This window comes from Chinchilla lanigera, unplaced genomic scaffold (genome assembly GCF_000276665.1).
Source record: "Chinchilla lanigera isolate Chin_1 unplaced genomic scaffold, ChiLan1.0 scaffold00018, whole genome shotgun sequence".
Lineage (NCBI taxonomy): Eukaryota > Metazoa > Chordata > Mammalia > Rodentia > Chinchillidae > Chinchilla > Chinchilla lanigera.
This window is the reverse complement of record NW_004955419.1, coordinates 28111222-28133589: the sequence shown is the minus strand read 5'-3', so window position 1 is coordinate 28133589 and position 22368 is coordinate 28111222. Positions and strand designations below refer to the sequence as shown.

Sequence of the window (22368 nt, the reverse complement as noted above, 5' to 3'; positions counted from 1 at the left end):
GCCGCGGACCAGCGGCGGCAGCAGCAGAAGCAGCAGCGAGAGGAGCGCCGGCAAGCGCGGCATGACCTGCTCCGAGACGGCCGGGGCGCCTCTGCTTCGCATTCCGCTCCGAGAGAGCGGCGCAGCCACCGCGCCCGCCCCGTGGCCGCTGATTGGCCGGGCCTGCACCGCGGGGTGCCCGCCGGCTGCTGCCCGGCTCGGGACCTTCCCGGCTCGATGGGCTCCCGGCCTGCGCGGGGCTCCACGCTGGGAGGATGTCACCATCCACCTTGCCCACATCAGATTGGCTCTTGGGGAAACTGAGACCCAGTCCCGGCAGGAATTTGCCCGAGGTCTCTAGAGTAGTCATAACTGGCTTTATGCTTCTTAATCCTCCCAGTTTATTTTGCATTGCTTTCAGAGTTTTATTTTTAAAAGATAATGTATGGTTTTAAATGTCATTTTACAAACAGATGAGTGATGAAATAGAGCGTTTCCCTTCAGGTCTGTGTCCCAATGCCTTCAACCTGGCTTGTAGAAGCCACTCTTGCTGTCAGGGTTTTGGGAATCTTTTCAGGAAGTTTCTGTGCCTGTAAAATCATGAATGACTGTATAGTCCTTCACCCGCTTTAAGCACATACCCATGGAGCTACGGAGATACACATCACTCTGTACTTGCATTACATACGTGGTGTCACCGCTTCTTATCATCCCTGAAATTAGGTCCCTGTGGGACAATGGGAGCACAGCCTAATTGGCTGTGTGTGTTTCCTAATGCTACGTTAAGTTATGGCGTGTGTTACGGCCAACAGTGACTTCGTTGACGATAAGACAAGATGATTCATTGGAGTTCATGTGGAGTGACCTGGAGCATTTTAACTTTGCACGGTGTTTAGATGCGCAATATTGGAGTTATTTAACCAGTTGTGTCCATCCTTTTGTTGCTACAAGTAATACTCTGATGAAGTCCTGGGGCACAAGTGGCCATGAACCTGTGGCTCAGTGGACAAAGCATGTTAGAGAGATGCAGATTCTTGTGGTCACCTAATCGTGCATGCGCCCTAGCCCTGCATGGAGGGAGTCTTGGTTGCTGGCATTTGATGTGTGGTCAGGTGACCACTGCTGGGGGGGTGGGGGAGGAACAGCTGACCAGGCTTTGTGGGAGTCTTTTCCTACCTTTTCCTCTGTCACCTGACAGGGTGCTAGGAGGTCTCCCCAGAGAGGAGATGGGTACCACGCTTCAGCCTCTTCTTCCACAGAGTAAGTTTGTAGATTTTCACCACAGAAAAGCATTTGTCAGTGAGCAGCACAGACACATTCATTAAGCAGAATCAAAGACGCACACATGCAGGGGTCTGGGCATTTGAAGGGTGAGTGAGGCACGTTTCAGTCTGGGCTTCCGGGTACATATTTCTGTGGTCTTCAGGGTGTCATCGGGAAGGATGATGTAGGATGTACATTCATAGTGTGTCAGGCTACCCCTTAGTGGGCTACTTAGAGTGCAAAACATTTGCATGTGTTTGAAGTTTAGAGCTGTGGTACCCAATTAACGGTGCTGTTTCCTCCGGGGTGGAAGTCTGTGGAATTTGTGAGTCTGTGGTACTTGAAGAAGGGCAAATTTACAGGCACAATTTACCGGAGAAGGCATGGGTCCAATTCATAGACTTACTGTAGCTTTTAAAATTCTTAGGGATTTAGGAATGACTAGCTTGGAAGGAAAAAAACAGGCTTATGGTGAAAAAAAGGCATTGCAACCTTGGGTAACTTTGTATCCTGAAGCTGCAATTTTCTTACAAGGAATTTTAAAATTACAGTTTTTCTGGTCTCCCCTACCTATTGCTTCTTCTATCCTACCCTTCATTTGCCCTGTGCTTTTTTCCCCTCTTTTCTGATCTTGAGATGGAGAAAGACGCTCAGTGCCAGGGAAGACCAGTCCTTAGATAGTGTACATTTTGCTTTCTGAGCTCAGTTCTCTCCCAGTCTGCCGTCTTTCAGGGGATGTCATTGTCACCAGAAAGGAGCCTTTCTGGAGGCCACTTTATGTATGTGTTGGTCACTCCACCCACCGAGAGCAGGGAGGGTTGGCACCGTGTGTGCGAGAAGGGAAGAAGGAGTGGTGCGAATGCACAGGACCACAGTGCTGATAAAGCCTCTGCACAGCTTTTAGGACTTACCAGTGCTTACTGCCTACCAGGCACCTGCCTTTATCACAGTGGCCTTTTAGCGTGTTCACACCCCCTGACCCTTGATGCCCATCTGTAAATCTTTCCAAGAAAACAGTCACTGTGTGAAGACTTCATCCTGGTGTTGGTCACTAGAGGATAAACTGGGAAACAATTTAAATGACACTGACAGGCATTATTAAATGAATTGTGGTCCACACAACAAGAGAGGATTATGTGAGCCCTGAAAATGAGGAAGGAAATGTAGATTAGTTGAAATGAAAAGATGCTTATATTATTTAGTGAAATGGTAACTATAAGACACACATCTAATATGTCGGAGTATTTATAAATGTGTAAATGTTTTACATACAAAATTTTTAAGATTGTTTAACAATGTGAAGAAAACATTTACAAAAATTTAATAGTAGTATATGTTGGGAGTGTGTGATGATTCCATCCATTGTGGGGAGTTGGTAGAGTAAGTCCTTGACTTGTGAGCGAGTTCCGTTCCATGAGAATGTTTGTAAATTGGATTCATTTGTAAGTCCAACAAAGAGGATCTCACACACCATAAAAAACAATTCTTTTATGAGGTCAGCTGATATCTGTGAAAGTTTGCAACTTGAATGTTCATAAGTTGAGGACTTACTGTACATGTTATAACACCTTAATTCTTTTTACTTCCCTTTGAAGAAAACCTTTATAATGTTAATGGAACACAGTGGAATTTGGAAATGAAAGAAAAACTCCATGCTGCTTTCCAGGACATCCTTCCTGGTAAGTCAGAACTTTTTTAATGGTTTATGGTTGTTCAAAGGGAGAACAGTGCCTCACAGGTAGTGAGCTCCTTGTCAGTGGAGGAGTTCAAGGATGAGTCTCAGCAAGGTGCATGCAGCCTAGTCAGCCTAAGAGTTGAATGAGATGATCTTTAAGTCCCTCAGACTGAACCACCATTCCCGTAGTATGAAGCCTTACCCTGAGATTAGGACAGAACACAACACAGCAAATATGTACAGGAATTATTTACTTGCTTTTTATGCAGACATTGAGGGACCAGTAACTGTATGGTACCATTATCATGAAATTAATTATGCAGGTTTGGAGGTACAATCACACAGAGGCCATTTACATATGATCTACATTCCTTTTAAATAGTAGGGAGAGCATTATATATGCATAATGAATGACTCAAAATGAAAGCAAAAGACTTCTTTCCCAGCCCTGAGCCAGGAACATCAAAGTCCTAGTATCTGGGTGGGAAAAACATTCCAAAGCTTTGAACGTGATCAGCAGCGTCTAATTCCCTTTTAAATCACTGGCCAGCCCAGAGCCCAGCAGATATGTCTGTTTTTTCCTTCTCTCTGGTTTCAAGGGTGCCAGTTAACAATGTGGACCGCATGGGGTGGGGGTGGAGGGATGGCATGATGGGAAGCAGGGAAATGAAATCTCCCAGCAGGGAAGGGGGATAAAGTCCCATGCACCCAGAGAAGTGAGTTAGCAACAAGGATGGGCGTGACTTCCTGCCTTCTCTGCTCAGAGGCTGGAAACCAACACAATGCAGGGAAGACTGGCTCGTGCCCCACTTACAATGGCTGCCATGCACACCTGGCAGCTGCTGAAGTGGGTGTGACTGTCCATTCATCCCTCCTAGCATAGACATAAGTGGCAGGTGTCCCTGTCCTCGTGGTGCCCTCAAGCAGAGGAAGACAGGAGCTCAAGCGAGAAGAGGCCTCTCCATAAAGAAGCCAAGCATCTGATTCTCAGTCTACTCATAGACAGCCCTGCTCCAGGCAGAGGGGACATTAGATCCCTGTCCTCAGAGCAGAGAGAAAGGTGAATTTCCAGAAGAATATCCTGTGAAGGATGGGCTGGGATTGTTGGGGACAGATTCTGAGGGAAAGCACACTCCAAAGATGGAAATTCGGGGGCTGAGCAAAGGATGATAGGGAATTTTTCCTCCTGTGTGAAAACGATAAAACTGAAACAGCTATGGGTATGCACTGAACAGTGTTCTGAGAGGGCCATGGTCCTCGAGAAGACAGCATATGAGCCTCACATTTTTCTTCCTGGGCATGTGTACCAGCTTTGGTGCAAGGACATGGACCAAGCAAGTCTTCCAGGTCCAGCTGGACAGAGGAGGCAGAGATGTCAGAGTTCAGGACAGGGGCAACCAGGAACTGGAGATACAGGACATAAAAGAAGGAGGATCCACCAAGCGGGAACCCTAGAAGTCTCAGACTTTGGCTAACTCTATAGTATGAAATTATAGAGCAGAACTTGGGGACCTGGCAGAGGCAGGCTGCTGGGGCTGAGGTAAGTAGAGATTCGGGGCTCACGTAGTGCCTGTGGAGTTCAGGCCCCGAGGACCCCTGCTTCAAGCTCAGCTGTTCTGATCAGCTGAGCAGCACCCCACTGAAGAGGTGAGTTTCAGCCCCAGGCATCGCCTCCTGTGTGCTTCGAAGTTCAAATCACTCGAGAGACGTATCGACTAGTGCTAGGAATGGTCCTAGGAAACAGCCCTTGAAGATGAATCACAACCAGAAATGTAATTAACTCTAGTAATAATGTGAATTTTAAAACTGACATCATTAATGCATGTATAATTTATATTTATAAATTTCATATAAACTATAAGATAGTACATGAAATCCATTTCTTATGGCTACAGGGTCAAGACTGCTGAAAATGACAAGTATGATTTAATTGTATGAGTTGCAGAATTACAACATGAGTTGAATTCACAGCCTCGCCACTGTGCCATGTGACAGGAGGTCAGTGAGGAGGAAATGAGAACTTGAGATTTGGGTGAGCTGCCTGGGCGGACTCTGATGAAACAGAGAACCCCGAGCTCTTGAGTCGCTCTGAACCTCCCTTGTCCACCAGGTCTGATTTGTCCATCGTGTCTTCCCCTTTGGTAAGAAGGTCATCTTGGACAAGTGCCTTACGTGGAGTACCTTTCTCTCAAGACCTACCTCTTATGGATACTAGACTCTTAAAGTCTGACTGGGAAGAGAGAGCTTCTGAATGGAAGGACAATAATTCACTATGCCACACTGTACAGCCTGAGGAAGACATGCATGGATGGATTCCAAGGGCCCTAGGAGGAGAACAGAATGCAACTGTATCCAGTGCAGGCTCTGGACTCAGCACATCAGTTTGTGTAGCAGGTGATGGCCCCATAGCTTACTTAGCTGCTGGAGTGAAATTAGGACTCAATATAATGAGTCAGTATAATGATGTTGAGATGCCAGAACTTCCTTGGTGTGTGCAGAGGAAGGAATAAAAAGGCTTAGGGAGATGTTGGAGCAGATTTATTATGGACAACCTGCATACCAAGCTACCCCTACATTTCCCAAGGGGGCCCAGAGCATGTCCTCTTCACTGGGTCACTGAGAAATTAGCATCCTTGAAAAGCTTTCCTCTGTGTCCTCAGCTACATATGATGATGAGGAATGTCGCCATTGAGATGGGCCATCTGCATCCACTAGGAGTGATGGGCTCTCAGGATGGCAGAGGCAGAGTGGTAGCATTTAACTGCTGAAGATATAGCAGGATGCGTGTCTCATCATAGGCAATAGGATGAAGTGGGTGTGACAGTATTTTGAACTGTAGGAATGTTTGACACTGGCTAGTTGCCACCAAAGGGCTAGTACTCCCAGGGTACTGGTCAGCTTTCTCGTTGCTAGGACAAGTTGCCTGACACACACAACTTAAGAGGGGAAGGGGTTATTTGGTCCATGGTTTCAGAGGTCTCAGTCCATAATCAGCTGGCTCTGAGTCAGGAACTTCAGGGCAGAAGGCCATGGCAAAGAAAAGCTGCTCCCTCATGGCAGTCAGGAAGCAGAGCAAGCAAGGGAAGGGCCAAAGAGGAGAGGGCCAGGGGCCAAAGGTCACACCTCCGTGACCCACCCAGACACACCCAGACGGTGCTTCACTAGTCTCCTAGGTGTCTTTCAAGCCAATCAAGGTTGGCAATCAAGATTAACCATCACTTACAAACAATGGACATGTGCATCCTACTGAAGTTATATGCTCTGAATAACAGGAAAATCTCTATGTCTGGTGTTCAAGGTTAATCTGAATTACCACCAAGGAGAGAGAGGGTCTCTTGTCCAGTTTCAAGCCTAACCTAGACCCAGAACACCTTGTTTGAAAGGGAGACTGAGTCCACTTCAAGAGGCAGCAATGTATTCTGCAGTCTTCCTGTAAGCTCTCCCCAAAGGGCCCTCTGACACCTACCACAGTGAGCTTCAATCCAGGTGGCAGAGGCCGATGGTGCTCCGTGCCCAAATTCAATCCCAGTGCCCCCCATGGTCACTTTCCCAATTCCATATTGAGCAGATACATATAACTGTCACCTGAGTCTCCAGGTGATTCTGTGACATGTGGAGTTAGGGCCATGATCAGAGGCAGGGCCAGGTGGAAGCCCATGGACATTTCCTATGGAGAGTAAAACAGCTGCTACTGGTCTCCTCACAAATAATGAAAGAGAAGTCTTGTGAACCTGAGGGTTCATTTTCTTGAAAGATACCCTGGTCTCCTATGAAGAAAGCATGTGTCTCCTTTGAAGTTGCCTTTGGTCCGACTTCTTTCAAAATAATAGTGTGTCATTATGTGCAGAGGAGCATTGGCTGCTGTCTGAGTCAGGATCGACATAAAAGTAGAGTTGTTTTCCCTCATTCCCATTCATCTCTCCTACTGCGGAGGAGTGTGGCCTCGGTTCACCTTGCTACATCACACGCCTTAATGTGTACATTTACTGATTCATTCATTCTTGTCCCAGCTCCCACCACTCCATGCCAGGCCTGTGCTAGGACGTGCTGTGGAAATGTAAGCCATTCTCTGTGCGAGCAAGGTGGTGGCCTGAGGGTGGCAGGTGAGCAAGCAGTAAATGTTACTATAGAAAAGCGTTGGGGCAAGGAGGCTAGGAAAGCTTCCTGGAAAAGGCATTTCCTAAGCTGGACCTCAGAGAGCCAGTAGGTGTTGGCCTGGAAGGAAGGCAGAGGAGGGAATCCCGTGGAGGAAGCAGTGCAGGAGGCAGGAAGACCGGAAAAAGTGCAGTGCAGTCAGGAGCCAGGAGAGAGTTTGGAGCAGCTGCAGCCCGAGGGGCGGGTGATGGCACGGTGGGGAGAGGGCAGGGAGAGCAAGCCCTGGAGGGAGGTCAGCGAGGGCTGGGTTGCCGTCCTGGGCTAGGTTACCAGCCTGGCCCAGCCAGCAGAGAAGCGTGACAATGGCAGGGCCGGGCTGGTCAGGGTGGCTCAGGCCTGTGTTGCTGTCTGACAGATGGGTACTTTACAGGCAGAGGGGAAGGGGCCAGCACAGACCCTCTCAGAGGCCAGAGAACAGGTCCCTGAGGAAAGACCATCCTGGTTCCTTTTGCATCTTCCCACGGCTTCCATGACATCACCTGCCGTTTCTGCTGTGGCCATCTGTAGAAAGTCTCCACCTTGTGGACAATGCCAGAATTACAGATCTAAGAATATTCCTCCTTTATCAATAAATTCAATGCTGTATATTTTTCTCCCCCCCCTCCTCGCCCCTTTGGTACGGAGGATTGAACCCAGGGACTTGTCACTGAACTACATCCTAGTCCTTTTTAAAATCTTGAGACTGGGTGTCAGTCTCAAAAATCCTGAGACTGGGATCAGAATAGAATTTTAGCTTCACCACCTGGCGAAGTTGCCCAGGCTGGGCTTGACCTTGTGATCCTTCTGCCTCAGCCTCCTAGAATTTTAGGATTACAGATGTCTACCACTTTCCTAATAATTATGAGCCAGAGTGCTGGGATAAGGAGCTCTTGGTCAGGAGGAGAAAATAGAAATGCATCCAGAAGTCACCCAATGCTCACAAGTATGAGTCTGCCTGCAGCAATGTGGTCAGCGAAGAGGGTCAGCAAAGGCGTGAGAGATGACACTGGAGCTGGCTCAGCTAGGGAGAAGGGTCTTTGGAGGTCACCACTGACACCCTCACTGGACAGAGCATGCAACTACAGCACTCAGGATAGGAAGGGTCTGGCACAAGTCTGCTGTCTCTATTTTCAGAATACTGGAGAGTAGCCAATTCATAAATGAGAAAGTTAATTTTGGTCTACAGACCTAGAGGCCAGGATGTCCAAGGTCATGGTGCTAGCATCTTTTCAGATTTGAGAGAGGGCCTCGTGCTGCTTTGACTCAGGGCAGAAAGCAAAAAAGCAAGCAGGTGCCTGCTAAAGAGGCAAAACACAAGGGGACCTTGCTTTGTAATGACAGTCCCATGAGAGCCAAAACTCACAATAGAAATCATCAACCCCACCTAATGGCCTAATCGCCGCCAGAAGATGACTGCACGGGCAAAATTCGGTATGAGTTTTGGAGGGAACAAACCAGATTCAAACCATAGCAGTCATGCAGTGGTTAGGGCAGAGCTGAGGCGAAGACCCAGGCTCCACGTATCCCAGCCTAGGGCTCTTTTCCTGTACGTGATTGGTCTTCAGTGTAAGCAGACTCCACTCCTGGTACTCTAGAAGTGACCCCTGCAAAGCCGGAACTGCTGCGCTTGCCCTTCCCCTGTGTGGCTCCCTCACAGTCATCTGTCCCAGCCTGCTCTCTGCTGCAGTCATCTCTTCCCTCGTTCTTCACATTCCATGTGGCTGAAATTGCAAACCACCGGCGCTCCCTCCAGGGAGGACACTGGGCTGAGTCCAAGTTCCTGGCCTGGCTGGAAAGAGGAAATGAGGTGTGTGTGTCCCTAGAGTGTCTGTCCTCAGGGACTCACAGAGTGCCTGGTACGTAGGCACCCCACAGATATTTGGGATATGAGCGAATGAGTGAGGAGAGGAGAGGTCATGGGGCCCGAGAGTCCAGTCCCAACCGCCAGGATTTATCCAGAGCTAAATCTTATCTCAAGTAGACTGCAGAGGTAGATTGGGGCCTGATCGCAAAGGTCACTGAATGCCCAGTGGCAGAGTCGGCTTTATTCCGCTAGCAGGGGGAACCAGGTCTGTTTGTGAGCATAGAAAAAATGGGATCATAATAGAAATTTTAGCTTCATTCTTTTCAAAGAAAATAAAATAGTCCCTAGTGACTTATCTTTTCCACCCCAAAAAGCCATTAGTATTACTTAAAGAATAAATTATACCAAACATTCCAGACATCTGAGAGCTTTTGTTTCTGAATTTAATAATTAAGCCATATCTCTATAGAATAAATAGAAGCTGCCCTGCGATAAGGTCCTACACCCAGGAGACAAAAACAACCATTGTGACACACGTTTCAGTTTCCTGCTGTGGCACCATCAAGCTCTGAGGCCCATTAAGTATGGGCGTCAAATGCAATAACTCACTTTGTAGATAATGACACACAGTGTGTATTAGCTATTATTATTCTTTTATTATTTTGTTATGAAATTTGTTTCATTTTTCATAAAAAAGACAAATGTAAATAATAGAAGTTGTGTATGTAAAAATATATAGTAACTCCCTAAACTGGGTTCTGGTGTATCCATCATCTCTCCTCACTTTCTGCCAGCCTGCAGCACCCTTCCACAGCTCCTGGGAAGAGGTCTCTAGAGGGGTGCTGTAGGGCTCTCTTCTATTGAATGTTTTAAACAATAACCTGGACGAACTCAGAGACAATCTTCAAATTCTCCAAAACTGAAAGAGAAATCAATATACATTGGATAGAAGTAGCAATATTCATAGAAGTTTGCATAGGTCGGCATCGTGGAGAGAAATAAAATGTTGAAAACTTGCTGGGATGCATGTCAAGTTCTGTCTGGATTCAACACTAAAATGAGAAAGCCTGAGAGAGGAGGAAGAAATCCACTACACAGTGGGAGGGATATAGCTCAGTGGCATAGCACCTGCCTGGCAAGTGCAAGGTCTTGAGTTTGATTCCCGGTACCAAAAAACAAAACAAAACAAAACAAAACAGCAATAATAAAAACAATCCAGGATGGGCATGGTGGTACATTCCTGTAATCCCAGCACTTGGGAGGCTGAGGCAGGAGGATTGTTGCAAGTTTGAGACCAGCCTGGGCTACAAAGTGAGGTCAAGGTCAGTCTAAACTGCCTAGCAAGATCCTGTCTCAAAAAGACAAGGAAAAAAAGAAAGAAAGAAATCCATCACACAGAGTGGCCACTGGTTTTTGTTTTGTTTTGTTTTTCTCCGGTACCAGGAACCGAACTCACGACCTTGCGCTTGCCAGGCAGGCGCTTTTGCCGCTGAGCTAAATCCCCAGCCCCCAGAGTGGCCACTGGATTCGAAAGGGTCTATATATGGGGCAGGGCAGCCCCTCCAAAATGGGTCCTTATTACTGTGGATAAAATTTTCCTGAACAGAAGCATCTGTGTCCAGGTGTCTTCCCTTTTCTCTATTTGAATGTGGCTGCCTTTCCAGTCTCTCTGGGTGGTCAGGGACAATTCAGTAATGACTCTTTCTTGGTAATATGAAGAGAATAATTGCAGAACTGTGAGAAAAAACTATTCTGATCACCCAAGAACTGAAAATATCTATGTGAAGCCCGGGCTGCAGATCAGGAAGCACACAGCAGTGGGCACTCTTGGAAGAGGTAGCGTCTCTGCCTGCCTGGAAGGAGCAAGGCTTTTTGGCTCTGCCCTCTGAGCTGGCCAAGATGCACAAATAAATGCCCCTTCTAGCAAAGCAGAGGCCAGGTCCGGAGCAAGCGCATTCACAGGGCTTCTTTGCTGGTAGGAATCCAGGAAGACAACCCTGTGGTGCTCAGTCTTTGTACCTTTTAATCTTTCCTTCATCTCTTTCATTTTGAGATGAAGTGTTTATGGGGTCTTCCCTGTATTCCAGACATTGTCCTGAGTCAGATCTGCCATGGCTTCCATGGTCCTTATGATCCAGCAGGGGAGCTGGGCCTTGGGCACAACTCACTGTGACATGGCTATGTTCTCAGATTCTCAGCCAGTACCTGCACGTAGTAGGTGCCCAGCAATCGCGGATGTGCTTGGACTGCTTGTCACGCGTCAGGGGTCCTCCTAAGCATTTTGTATGTGTCAGCTCCTGTTAAGTTCACATTTCCATAAAAAGGATGCAACTCAGTCAAAACCCAACTCAGAGAGGTTGACAATGTAGCTTGCCCTTGTTACAGCTATTCAATGGTGGATTCAGCTCCCCAGTGTACAGCCTGAACCACAGCACCAGATGGAGCTTTATAAATGTGCGTTAGGGGAAAAACGCAGGTCTCTGTGCATCACCCAAGAGGGATCTGGACCACGCTCAGAAGACTGCATCATGGTGGTCAGGAGGCCCTTCATGGCAGACACAGTGCTTGGGGTAGGACTTAATGCACAATCCAGTGCTGCTGAGCAGGTGTTCCAGGTAGTGGTGAAGGGATCGTGGGCTTGGACCATAAAACAAGCCCTCTACTTCCTGTGCTATATCAGCCAGGGTGACGTGAGCTGCTATAACAAATAAGACCTGCTTGTTGCTGGCTTTGTTTATTGCTCCTGGACTGGTCTGTGAAAGGACAATCGGTGGGGGACACTTTTCTTGGTGTGGTATTTCAAGGGCCCAGGCTCCTTTAGCTACTTCCTGTAGAGACTTGGAGTCCAGCCAGCAGATGGGGAAGAAGAAAGTGTCAAAGACACCCTTGCTTCTCAACCACATTCCCCCGTGGCTTCCACTCACGTTCCCCAGTGACACTTCATCTTGTGTTTGCTCCTAGATACCAGAGTGGCCAGAAGATGACCCTGGCTGGAAAGACCCTACCCAGCAGCAGCCTTGCTTTCCACATGGGCAGATGAATATCTGGAAACTACTAGTCCACTCTGCCATGAGGGTGGGTTTAGTTCTGAGCCTATCTCCAGCCCTTCTCCCAGCAGTGGGCCACCTAATATCCAAGGAGACCATAAGCTAGTGGCCCTGCTTTATTGCCTTGAGGCAGAGTCCTAGGTTATCAGCTGTGTGTGTGTGTGTGTGTGTGTGTGTGTGTGTGTTGCTGGGGATCAAACCCAGGGCCTTGTGCATGCAAGGCAAGAACTCTACCACTGAGTCACATCCCCAACCCCAGAATCCTAGTTTATTGCCTGTCATAATCTTTACTGCTCTTCAAGGGGGCCCAGCTGCTAGGCAAAGCTCTGAGAGCCCAGGAGCCAGTGCCTGCAGCAGGGACTAAAAGGGACAGCAGCAGGGTCGAGGGAGAAGCAGTAAGGAGAGAAGTTTGTGCTTTTGCAGCACGAGCGGAGGAGGAAGAGCAGAAGAACCAGCCAAGTTGTGAAACAAGGAAGAGGGCCACCCGCCTGCTTTCATTCTCAGGTAAATATTTGACTGGGTGTTTGCCTGTTCTCTCGGTTTTCAGGCACTGCAGAGAGAACAGAAGTGAAGGCCAGCTCAGCAGAAGCCATCAGAACCAAGAGCCTCAGGAGCCCAAAGAACAAATCAGGGAGCTTCCTGTGCCAGGGCCGTGCCCACCAGGCCTGTGGGCCAAGCTCCTCAGCAAGATGCTTGCCGCAAACGCAAGGTGTGTGTTCAGGGGCTGGGCTGGGACTGCTCATGCTGGACAGCGGGTGCCCCAGGCAATGGTCCCTCTTGATGTTGGTGATAATGAACTGGGAGAGGGCACGGCCTGGTCATTCGCAGGCGGGCTGGCTTGGAGGAAGGAATCACAGGAGGCTTCCTGGGTCAGGGAAGAGATTTCCTTTCCTCTCCAGTTTAGAGCTACAGAGGAGTGAGCAGATGTGCAGTTAGAAGATCCTGGATTTGAATCCTGGCTCTGTAGTTTCTGGCCTCAATTTCTTCATCTATTAATTGGGCGTAATGTGTTTTACCTGACCCGCAGCTTTACTGTTACCGATACCTTCTAATTGTACATGTTTTATTGGGCACAACCGGATGTTTTGATACATGATTACATTTCATTGCTCATTGATCAAGTCAGGACAGTCAGCATATCCATCACCTCCTGCACTTTGCCTCTTTTCATGATGAGAACAATTAAAATCCCTCTTCTACCTATTTTGAAATATGTAATCCCTCATTGTTGGCTAGAATCACCGTTCTGTGGAATAGAGCACAGAACTTATCCCTCCCTATCTAACTATAACTTTGTTCCCACTGATCACCCCCCTCCTGACCTCCCCACTTCTTTCAGGCACTGTTCTATCCTGTGCGTCTATGAGCTCAGCCTCTTTTAGATGCCAAATATGAATGAGTTCACACAGCACAGTGTTTGTCTTTCTGTGTTTGGCTAATTTCACTCAGACATGATGTCCTTCAGGTTACCCACATTTTCTCAAGTTGCAGCATTTCCTTTTGAAAGACTGATTAATATCCATTTCTTATCCATTCATCCACTGTTGGGATCTTTAGGTTGATTCCCTATCTTTGCTATTATAAATAGTGTTACAATAAGTATGATATCTTTTTCATATACCAGTTTCATTTATTTTGATATACCAACTTCTTTCTGATACATCAATTTCATTTATTTGGGTTATGTATCCAGTAGTGGGACTGCTGGTTCTTATGCTAGTGCCACTTTTAATTTTTGAGGAACCTTCCTACTGTTTTCCAAAATGGCTGCACTAATTTATGTTCTTATCAGCAGCATGTAAGAGCTCCCCTTCCTCTACATCCTAACACCTATTTAATGTTCTCTTTCTGACAACAACTACTCTAACAGAAATGGACTAACCCACAACCTTGTGAAGGCCATATGAGAACAAAAGTGGGAAGCGACTATGGATCTGTAAAGCCCTGCCCAGATGACAGTAATTAAGAATTCTTATTCTAACCTGTAAATGTTTATGATACAAGAACTGAAAAGGTGACTCCAAGACCTAACAAGAAATACTGCGTTTCCTTAAAAAGGAGACCTAACTGGAAAATAAACTCCAGCTGTAATTAATGGCTGGTTGTTACCATGGTGATGGCCAGTGTCATGCAAAAGATCCCACTACTCTCTTGCTCACTGGCTATTCTGTATGGTAAGGAAGGCAAGGATAGGTTGATTGGGGCTGGCATTTTTGATTTCTGGTTAGGTCTTATTTTCAGGAAAACATGATAGGATCACTGCCTCCTGGTGTCATAGTGTCTGTTTAGAACATTGAGAGATATGATGGAGGATAAAAAATAGAGAGGGGGCCATAAAAACAAAGCCAGGCATGATAAGTGTTACTTAGAAAAGATGCACGGAGACTCAGGCACAGGAAGGAAGGAAGCAGATGGAAAAGACCAGACCAGAAGAGGGCCTTGAAGGACAGGGGGACAGCGAGCACTGAGTCAGCCAGAGGTGCGTGGGAAAATGGAACTGGAGAATCCCAGAGACCCGGCCAGTTCTTTCTCTCCAGGGGGGCTCCATGGCTGGGATAGAAGGGGACAGGCTGAGGCAAGGGGGCCTGGAGGGGTCAATGTGGAGTTTCTGGAAGATCCTTTTGGACTGCTGGGTAGAAAATGGGTTGGAGGTTGGAGGCTGTGATGATCTCAGTGAAGATAATACTGAGACCAAGGTGGTAGCTATGGCACGGGCAGACATGACAATGCAGCAGGGGTTGGAGAGGAAGGGGAAGAGGGTGGTGCTGGGAGTCTGATGTGGACAAGTGAGGCTGTGGTGTGACCCTTCTTGAGATGTGGTCTCCAGAGGAGGACCAGGTGGTCGGGGTGTGCAGTTGGCACAGTTGGCCTGGGCAGCCTATGAGACTCCCAACAGTAGATACCCAGAAAGCAGGCAGTGGGCCTTGTGTCCAGCTCCAGAGAACCTGACCCACCCCTGTGCCCGTTGTACCCTCTGTCCGGACCCCTAGCGTTCCTGTGAAGCCCGCCTTCATCCACCTCTCAGGACTCCTCCCCATCACCGTTGTCTCACCGGATATGCTCTGGCTTTTTGGAGCCCTTTTCACAAGATAGATGCAAACCTGAGCGTGTTGTTCAGATTTGTCTGTTGGCCAAGAGTACAGGGTCACTGTCCCTGCTGAGGCCCCCAGACATGAAACCTTTACCAATGTCCTTTAACACCTTTAGTGCCTAAATGTTTCCTGTTTAGAAAATATAAGAAGCATTTAAATTCCAGCTTTGCCGCTCATACCTGGGCGACTTTGAGCTTTTCCCTAACCTCCCTAAAACCCCAGTTTTGTTTTCTGTGAAGTGGGAATCCATGCTGCATAGGTCGTGAAAGGGTGAGGTGAGATAATAACTCACATGGTACAAGGCATTCAGGGCAAAGAAATGGCAGTGAGTTGCTTTAATGGACAGTGAAGAGTGGTAGTATGCTAAATACCTGAGGAAATTCGTTCCAAAGGAGGAAAGATCCACTGTGGCTCAGGGTTTCCGCCTGTGGTTGAGTGGCCCTGCTGCCTTTGGGCCTGTGGCGAGCAAGGTGGAACATCAGGGCGGAGGTCTGCGGTGGAGGAGAGCGGCTCACCTCGCAGTAGCCAAGAAACAGAGAGGTCAGAGTGTGCTGTCCTCTTCAAGGGCGAGGGCCCAGGGACCCACTTCCTCCAGTTAGGCCCCGCCTCCCAGTAGTGCTATCCGATGGAGAGCAGACCTCAGCACGCACTTCTAGGAGGCATTTAAGACTCAAATTATAACAGGTGGGAGCAGAAAAATGTACTTTGGTCTTCTAGCCCCAATTTTTAAGTGGCAGCATTCTCTGCGTGTCTCAGACTTACACGCAAACACCCCATGCACATGTTCTGACGGAGAGCACCAGCCAGCAGCTGCCCGTGCCCAGCTGTGTGTGAGCGCAGGATGGATGGAGTGGTCAGGGAGGGGAGAAAAGAACAAAGAGGCCTCGGGAGAAACGACACAAAGTGGAAGGAAAGCAGGATGTGTATGTCTGCCTGTTGCTGTAATCTTTTCCCTGGTTCTCGGAGCGTTAGACAAAATGATAGACACAGAGACAAAGAGAAAGGCAAGAAGAGAAACAGTCACATAAAACTGTCTAGGGGCCTCTCAGGAGGACCTGAAAAGGAGGGAGGGAGCTGGGAAGAAAACAGACAAGGTGGCTGGCAAGGGGGTGGCCTATCTGGGCTTCACTGTATTTTATTTAGAAAACTAAAATTTTCATCCAGAAAAGCACAAATCCATACAAAGGAAGAGAGCGTGGCAGAGAGAACCTCACTCGTTACAGCTCCAGCAACTGTCATAGGAAACCAGTCTCTCAGGCACCCCATCCCCCTTTCCACCACTTCCTCATAGATTTCATTGTTGAAAAGCATTCACCCTCCCATAGAACGCTTACAGCTGCATCCAAATGGCCTGGCCCACAAGTTCCCTCCAAGGCCCTGACGGGCCCTGGCATTCACTCATCTCTGTCATGCAAGATCTCAGACTACCCTTGGCATAGAGCTGGAAATTGAAGAATAGTAGATTGTCAGAGTTCCATGCCTGGCCCTCTCCCTTGCTAACTGTGGGAGCTTGGAGAGGGTTCTTGTCTTCTGATGCCTCAGTTTTGTCACCTCTAGAGCAGAGCTGTTGTGAGGATGACCTCAGCTGATAAACATACAACCCTGTACACACAGCACGCAGCAGGGCTGGAGGGACAGTAGCTTTGGATCCATTGGCTTAGGAAGGGCAGTGAGCCCTTGCTGGTGCTAGGAAGGGCCTGGGTAGGGATCTGGGCACCTGAGGCGGAATGAGAAGGGTCCCAGCCTCAGGGAACCCCTCCTCTGCTGAGGGACCCGGATCCCTGGAAAGACGGTGCCAGTGGGTGGCTGCGGTGACAGTAGGCTGTGTGCCACGCAGCCCATCTCTCCCAATTCACCAGTCACCAAACTGAGACTTAAGGTCTCCTGAGCACTTAGCTCAGGGCTAGGATGGATTCAGTACAGGTTTCCTGGCCCGGTCTCTCCATCACAGGAGTCCGGTGGCTCTGGATGGCCCCTGTGCTATTCTGGGCAAAGGCGTGCTGCCCTGGGCCACCCTTCCTGCAGCACGGAAGTATGAGGCTGGCCGTGGGGCCAGATATGGGCAGCTGCTCTGGCTACTGGTTAACCATGCTGCGATCCACACCACGGTCAGGGCCCCAGGGCAGGGGAGCAGTTGGCATCCCCAGCCCTGCTGACCCTGACACACACCGGAAGGCAGATCTGGGAGGAGGGCAGAGGTGGCTGCCACCTGGCCTGGAGAAGGGCTCCAAGCACCCTGGGGACAGAACAGCAGACAGTCTGGGGCCTGAGGAGCCCTTCTGACTCTGCAAAAGGAAAGCCACTGTGTTAGTCAGAGCGTTCCAAAAGCAGGGGAGCAGTTGGAAAGAAAGCCCGGTTCTTCCCACCCAGGACAGGAGTACAGGAACTTGACTCTCACTGTGTAGACTCCTCACAGCACCTAGGAGGGGAGGCCGCAGATCCACTTTCAGGAGAAGAAGAGTAAGGCCTCGAGAGTAAGGCCCAGCAAGGTCACACAGCGCTGTGTGGTGGCCTAGCCCAGCCCTGCCTGCCTCCATAGCCAGCCCCTCCCCACTGGGCCCCAGGGTGTCTGTGACAGGAAGAGTCTGCCTTGGGAGGTAGGATGGGTCCGCATGGTACTTCCTGGCCACCCCACAGAAGGAGGAGGCCAGAGAGTGGTCAGCTCTTCCAAACTCACATGGGGTTGGATTCCAAAGCCCTAAGTCTCCAAGACTTTATGAGCAGGAGTGGATGAAGTACTTTACATCTGGGTGGACAGGGTGTGACTCAGCCACATGTGTGCCCAGGGCACATAGTGTAGTGCTTCTCTACCCTCCTTCCTTCCTTTCTTGTTTCCTTCCTTCCTTCCCTTCTTTCCTTCTTTCCTTCCTGTCCCCTCCCTTCCTTCCCTCCCTTATTTGTTCAACAAGTACTTGCTTAGATTTGTAATGTACTGTGTCTCAAGTCAGAAGCCTGGGATAGGGGTTAGGGATAGCTGAAGTTCAAAGTGGAATAAAACATGCTTCTGGTGTGTTCATTCATTTACTTATTGAGGTAGGATCTTATACCATTTATGCCTGCCTCGCACTAGCTAGGTAGCCCTGGCTGATCTCACACTCATGATCCTTCCACCTCAGTGGAATACTGCGATGACGGGTGTGTGCCACAATGCCTGGCTTGCTTCTGGCTTTTAAAAAATGCCAGGGAGAGATCAGACGTGAAAAAATGTATTTGACACATAAGGCAGAAGTGATGAGTGCTGGAGAGGACCTAGGGGAGGGGATCACGCCTTCAAGTGAGGACAGGGAACAACTTTGGGTCAGGAGGAAGAGCCAGGAGGCTGTGTTCACCTCCAGAAGGAGGGAGTGATAAGGTCTGAGGTGTGCTTTCCACAGGACCTGACTGGCTGTGTGCACATCTGAGCAAGACCTCGTGGCTAGGAACTGCGGCACAAAGGCACACACTTTGCTGAATGTGTCATCATCTGAGGCCTTCAGGAACGGATGACCCTAGCAATCATCTGACAGTCAGGCCTGGTGTGTGTGTGTGTGTGTGTGTGTGTGTGTGTGTGTGTGTATTTCAAACCGCTGGTTGCCATTGTTAGGGTGTCAAGTTAATGTATTGGTTCCAACCATTATTTTACAAAATGGACTGGGACAGAACAGGAATGAATATAAGCAAATGAAAAATGCCAGAGAGTGTCATGCATAGTAAAAGCATAGTTTTATAGAAATTTCTTCTACACACACACATACATGTAAACACATCTGAACCAAGTCATAATTGTGTGCTGTATGCAACATAGAAATGTGACCTGTCAAGAGTTTGACAAACATCAGTCTGGAGACGAGGGGAGGATGAGCGCTGGCTTCTCGCTAGTCCTGCACTCTAAACTCCCATCTCCTAACGCATAGTTAATATTTACCTCTGTGCTCCAACCTGAAACCCCCTCCTTATTCCAAGCCATGCCCAAGGCCAAGGCCACGACTGCGATCTCACAATGCTGACAAATGTCCAACTGGCTCCCAGAGGGAAAAAAGGCACAAACTTGTACATAAATTTGTCATAAATTATGTCACTCTAACAGATATTGCAAACAATCTATAGATAATAGCAAAATGTATACTTTTATTACAAATTCCACATAGCCAATTAATTTACAAATTCCACATAGCTAATTAGTTCCTACAAAATGCTTTCATTGATTTTTTTGCTGAACGCTTATTTCTACATCCAACCTATGACTGCAGCTGATCAAGGAGCATAGTTTCAACACAAATGTTGTTTGACGTTTGTATTTACATTAATGAGTCAGACAAATGGGAAGCAACAAAGTAAGATGATAGAATTACTTGCTCATCAGTCGATAAAAACGTTTTTTGCTGATTGGGGCAAGCATTTTTGAACCCTAGAATAATATTTCTTCAGCATTTGTTGTTTGTTACTTACAGTGTAACGGGTAGAAACATAACATCTACATTGTTTACATTTCCTCTGTCACCAAGTAGACAATCTGCGAATAAACTTGGGCCGGGGATATAGCACATCAGCGCAGGGCCTGCCCGGCAAGTGCAAGGTCCTGAGTTAGATTCCTGATATCAAAAACAAAAACAAAAAAACAGCAATAAACTGAATCCTGGTCTGTAATGGTTACAGATTCTCATGATGTAGTTAGTCCTTAGGTAACTTATGTCACTGACAGTGTTTCCACCTTTCGGACAGACACAGCCGATGGACGGAACCTCAAGAACATAGACAATGGTACAAGGTAGTAAAGTAATTAGGAAGTAAAGAGTTGGAGTCTGCATTTCTTTTGCTTTGAATATAACTCAATAACAAGTTTATATAATTCAGTTTCCGGCAGTTTTGTTGTTCAACAATGGCCTTGCAAATTCCTGATAGTGTTAGCTGGTTCTTCCAGGCTGGCACAAGCCAGCCTCAGCACACTGCTGTGTCTGCCTCAGAGCTCCAAGGTGGGATTCTGCAGATTCCTGCGATCACACAGAAGCAGACTTCCCAACACATAGGCTGCTGTGCTGGCAGAGGCACCACATGGATATACACCCACACACATACACATACACATACACACACACACACACACACACACACACACACACACACATACATAGTATGTGCCTCTTTCTCACTCTCACCTCCTTTGCCTGAGCAGCAAGAGCCATTCCTTTTGCTGGCCACTAGGTGGCCAGCACTCTGCCCACTGAGATCACTGAGAGGACCTGGAATAGTCCCCAGCTGCATGACAGCCCCTGAGCCGGGTTCCTCTCTAAGTTGAAACTCCCCAATGGAGATTTCCACAGAAGTTAACAAACCCCGCCTGAGCCCATGTGTCAGGTGCTGAGAGAGACTCAGGATCAGTGACAACGACAGTCTAAAGGCCAGGGAAGACCGGGAGCCAGGAACAGAGCAACAGGTGAGCCTGCAGCTGGGTGGACAGAAAGATGACCACAGGAAACCCCAGCTCCAGCCTTCCCTTCTCTTTGGCCAGGCATCAGAATTCTCTTTGCCTCAGTTTTTCATTTTAAAAGGGGGCTAAGAAACCTATCCCATGAGATTCTTACAAAGATTAAATTAAGTATTATAGAGTGCCTAGGACATAGTGACACACAATAAAGTGATGTCAGTCGGTGGAGTACAGTGTTGTGTACGTCTTACCATACAGTGATCAAGTTAGACCCAAAGGAAGTAGGAGGACTGTGGGAGACTCCCCCCCCCCAACCGCCATGTCCCAGCAGACAGTCTGTCCTGGTGCTGGGGAAGTGAGGAGGGAGTACAGATAACTATGTTCTAGATATGTGCTGATATTCAGATGGGCCAGCAGAGCTCTTACATTCAATTTCTTTACCTTAATGGTAGATTTGTCAGTGTTGCCCTATCATAGAACAAACTTTGTATGGTTTCAGTTAATGCAGATTTCATGGTTGTCTTCCCTTAGGCACAGTGTTCTTTTGCTTTGGGACAACATTCAGTCTTCTCTTCATTGCAGAAACAACCCATTCTTTCACTCCACCTGTTTATTATCATCTACTTTGTCAGGTGTGGGCTTTACTTTCTTAGGATAGATACGCAGCTGTCAAATAATACACGTCTGTTGTGCTGTGCCTGGAAAATTCAGAAAAACATAAAGAAAAACAAAGTAGAATGGCCTCCAGTTCCATCCAGAGATGGCCACTCTTCACAACTCGTTTCATAATCTTTTATTTATTTATTTATTTTACTTAATAGTGTGTCATGGGCACATTTTCCAGCCACCCTGGTGTTGGGCAGATCTTCTACAACTTAGGGGATGGTTGAGCCACAGCCCCTTAGCTTCAACACATCCGCCCAGGCAGCCCTGGGTCCAGCAGGAGGCAGTGTGGACGTGGATCTCAGTGGCCTTCTCGCTTGGGTTGACCCTTACATGTGCCATCTGTTTATTGCTGGAGTTGGATTTGGTGCCTCTGGTGCCCTTATTTAGAGAGCTACCTGTGGACCTTCCGTGAGCTCACCAGGTACTAAAAGACTGCCTCTCAGTCCTTCCATGGAGGAAATGGGCCCCACAGAGAATCTGCCCAGCAGGGTCATTCATCAAAAAGAATTAGGTGTGTTTATGTATCCCGGCATAAGAAATCTCCTGAGTTTATTATTAATTTTACTCGCCCAAGCTCAAAACCGCAAGCAAGGGAAATGACTTCACCCTCTGGACCACAGACCAGAGGCAGTTGGAAGCCGTGGTAGAAAAGCTCTCAGGAAGGAAGGCTGGGGCTAAAGCTGGGTTAGGGTTATCTCTATTGATGTGCAGCCTGACGCCCGCAGAAGTTAAATTATCAGCCAAAACAAGTTGGGAGGGTAGATAGAAAACAGCGGAAGTAGGACACAAACCTAGGACTTACCGACTCCAGAGCCCACGCCAACACCTACAATCACGAAGTTTATCCTGCTTTTCAGATTCTGACCTAAAATTTCAACTTTTGGGCCAGGAATGGTGGCATATGTCATCCCAGCACGAGGGAGCTATGGCAGGAAGATTCTCCAGGTGTCTGAGGCCAGCCTGGGCTCCACAGTGAGCACGAAGCCAGGCTGGATTGCATAGGGAGACCCTGTCTCAGGAAATCACAAACAAAAACCCAACAAGCTAGCCCTGGAATTTGTACAATGTTTAAAAGATTGTTTTTCTTTATCAATTTGTAAGTAACATAAGGGTCAAGTTAATGCATCAGTAAATTAGCATCAGGAAATTCTGCATGGAAGAAGGAAACTTTTTGATGTTTTATAACATTAACAACATTAAAACAAAGTTCATGTTTTCAAAAAGTAATTGTGGATAGGTGTAGTGACATACACCTGTAATCAGGCAGGAGGATCACGAAAGTTCTAGGCTAGCCTGCTGGTAGC

The 22368-nt window shown here is 47.9% G+C and overlaps 2 protein-coding genes across 5 annotated transcripts in view; one reads left to right on the top strand and one right to left on the bottom strand.

The window, feature by feature from the left end:
• Positions 1-78, bottom strand: part of Igfbpl1 (insulin-like growth factor binding protein-like 1) — a gene marked incomplete in the record, with an annotated part of 14951 nt that extends 14873 nt beyond the window's left edge. The window contains 1 exon segment of the mRNA XM_013513091.1: positions 1-78. Within this exon segment, the coding sequence (XP_013368545.1) occupies positions 1-63 (63 nt within the window).
• A 12348-nt stretch (positions 79-12426) lies between these two features.
• Positions 12427-22368, top strand: part of LOC102026980 (stimulated by retinoic acid gene 6 protein homolog) — a 51316-nt gene continuing 41374 nt past the window's right edge. For 3 of the 4 annotated variants that reach the window (XM_013513307.1, XM_013513308.1, XM_005382854.2), the window contains exon 1: positions 12428-12611. In XM_013513307.1, the coding sequence (XP_013368761.1) occupies positions 12592-12611 (20 nt within the window). In that variant the 5' untranslated portion in view covers positions 12428-12591. Of the gene's footprint in view, positions 12612-22368 lie in introns of all 4 variants that reach the window. The other variant, XM_013513310.1, reaches the window with a different exon arrangement.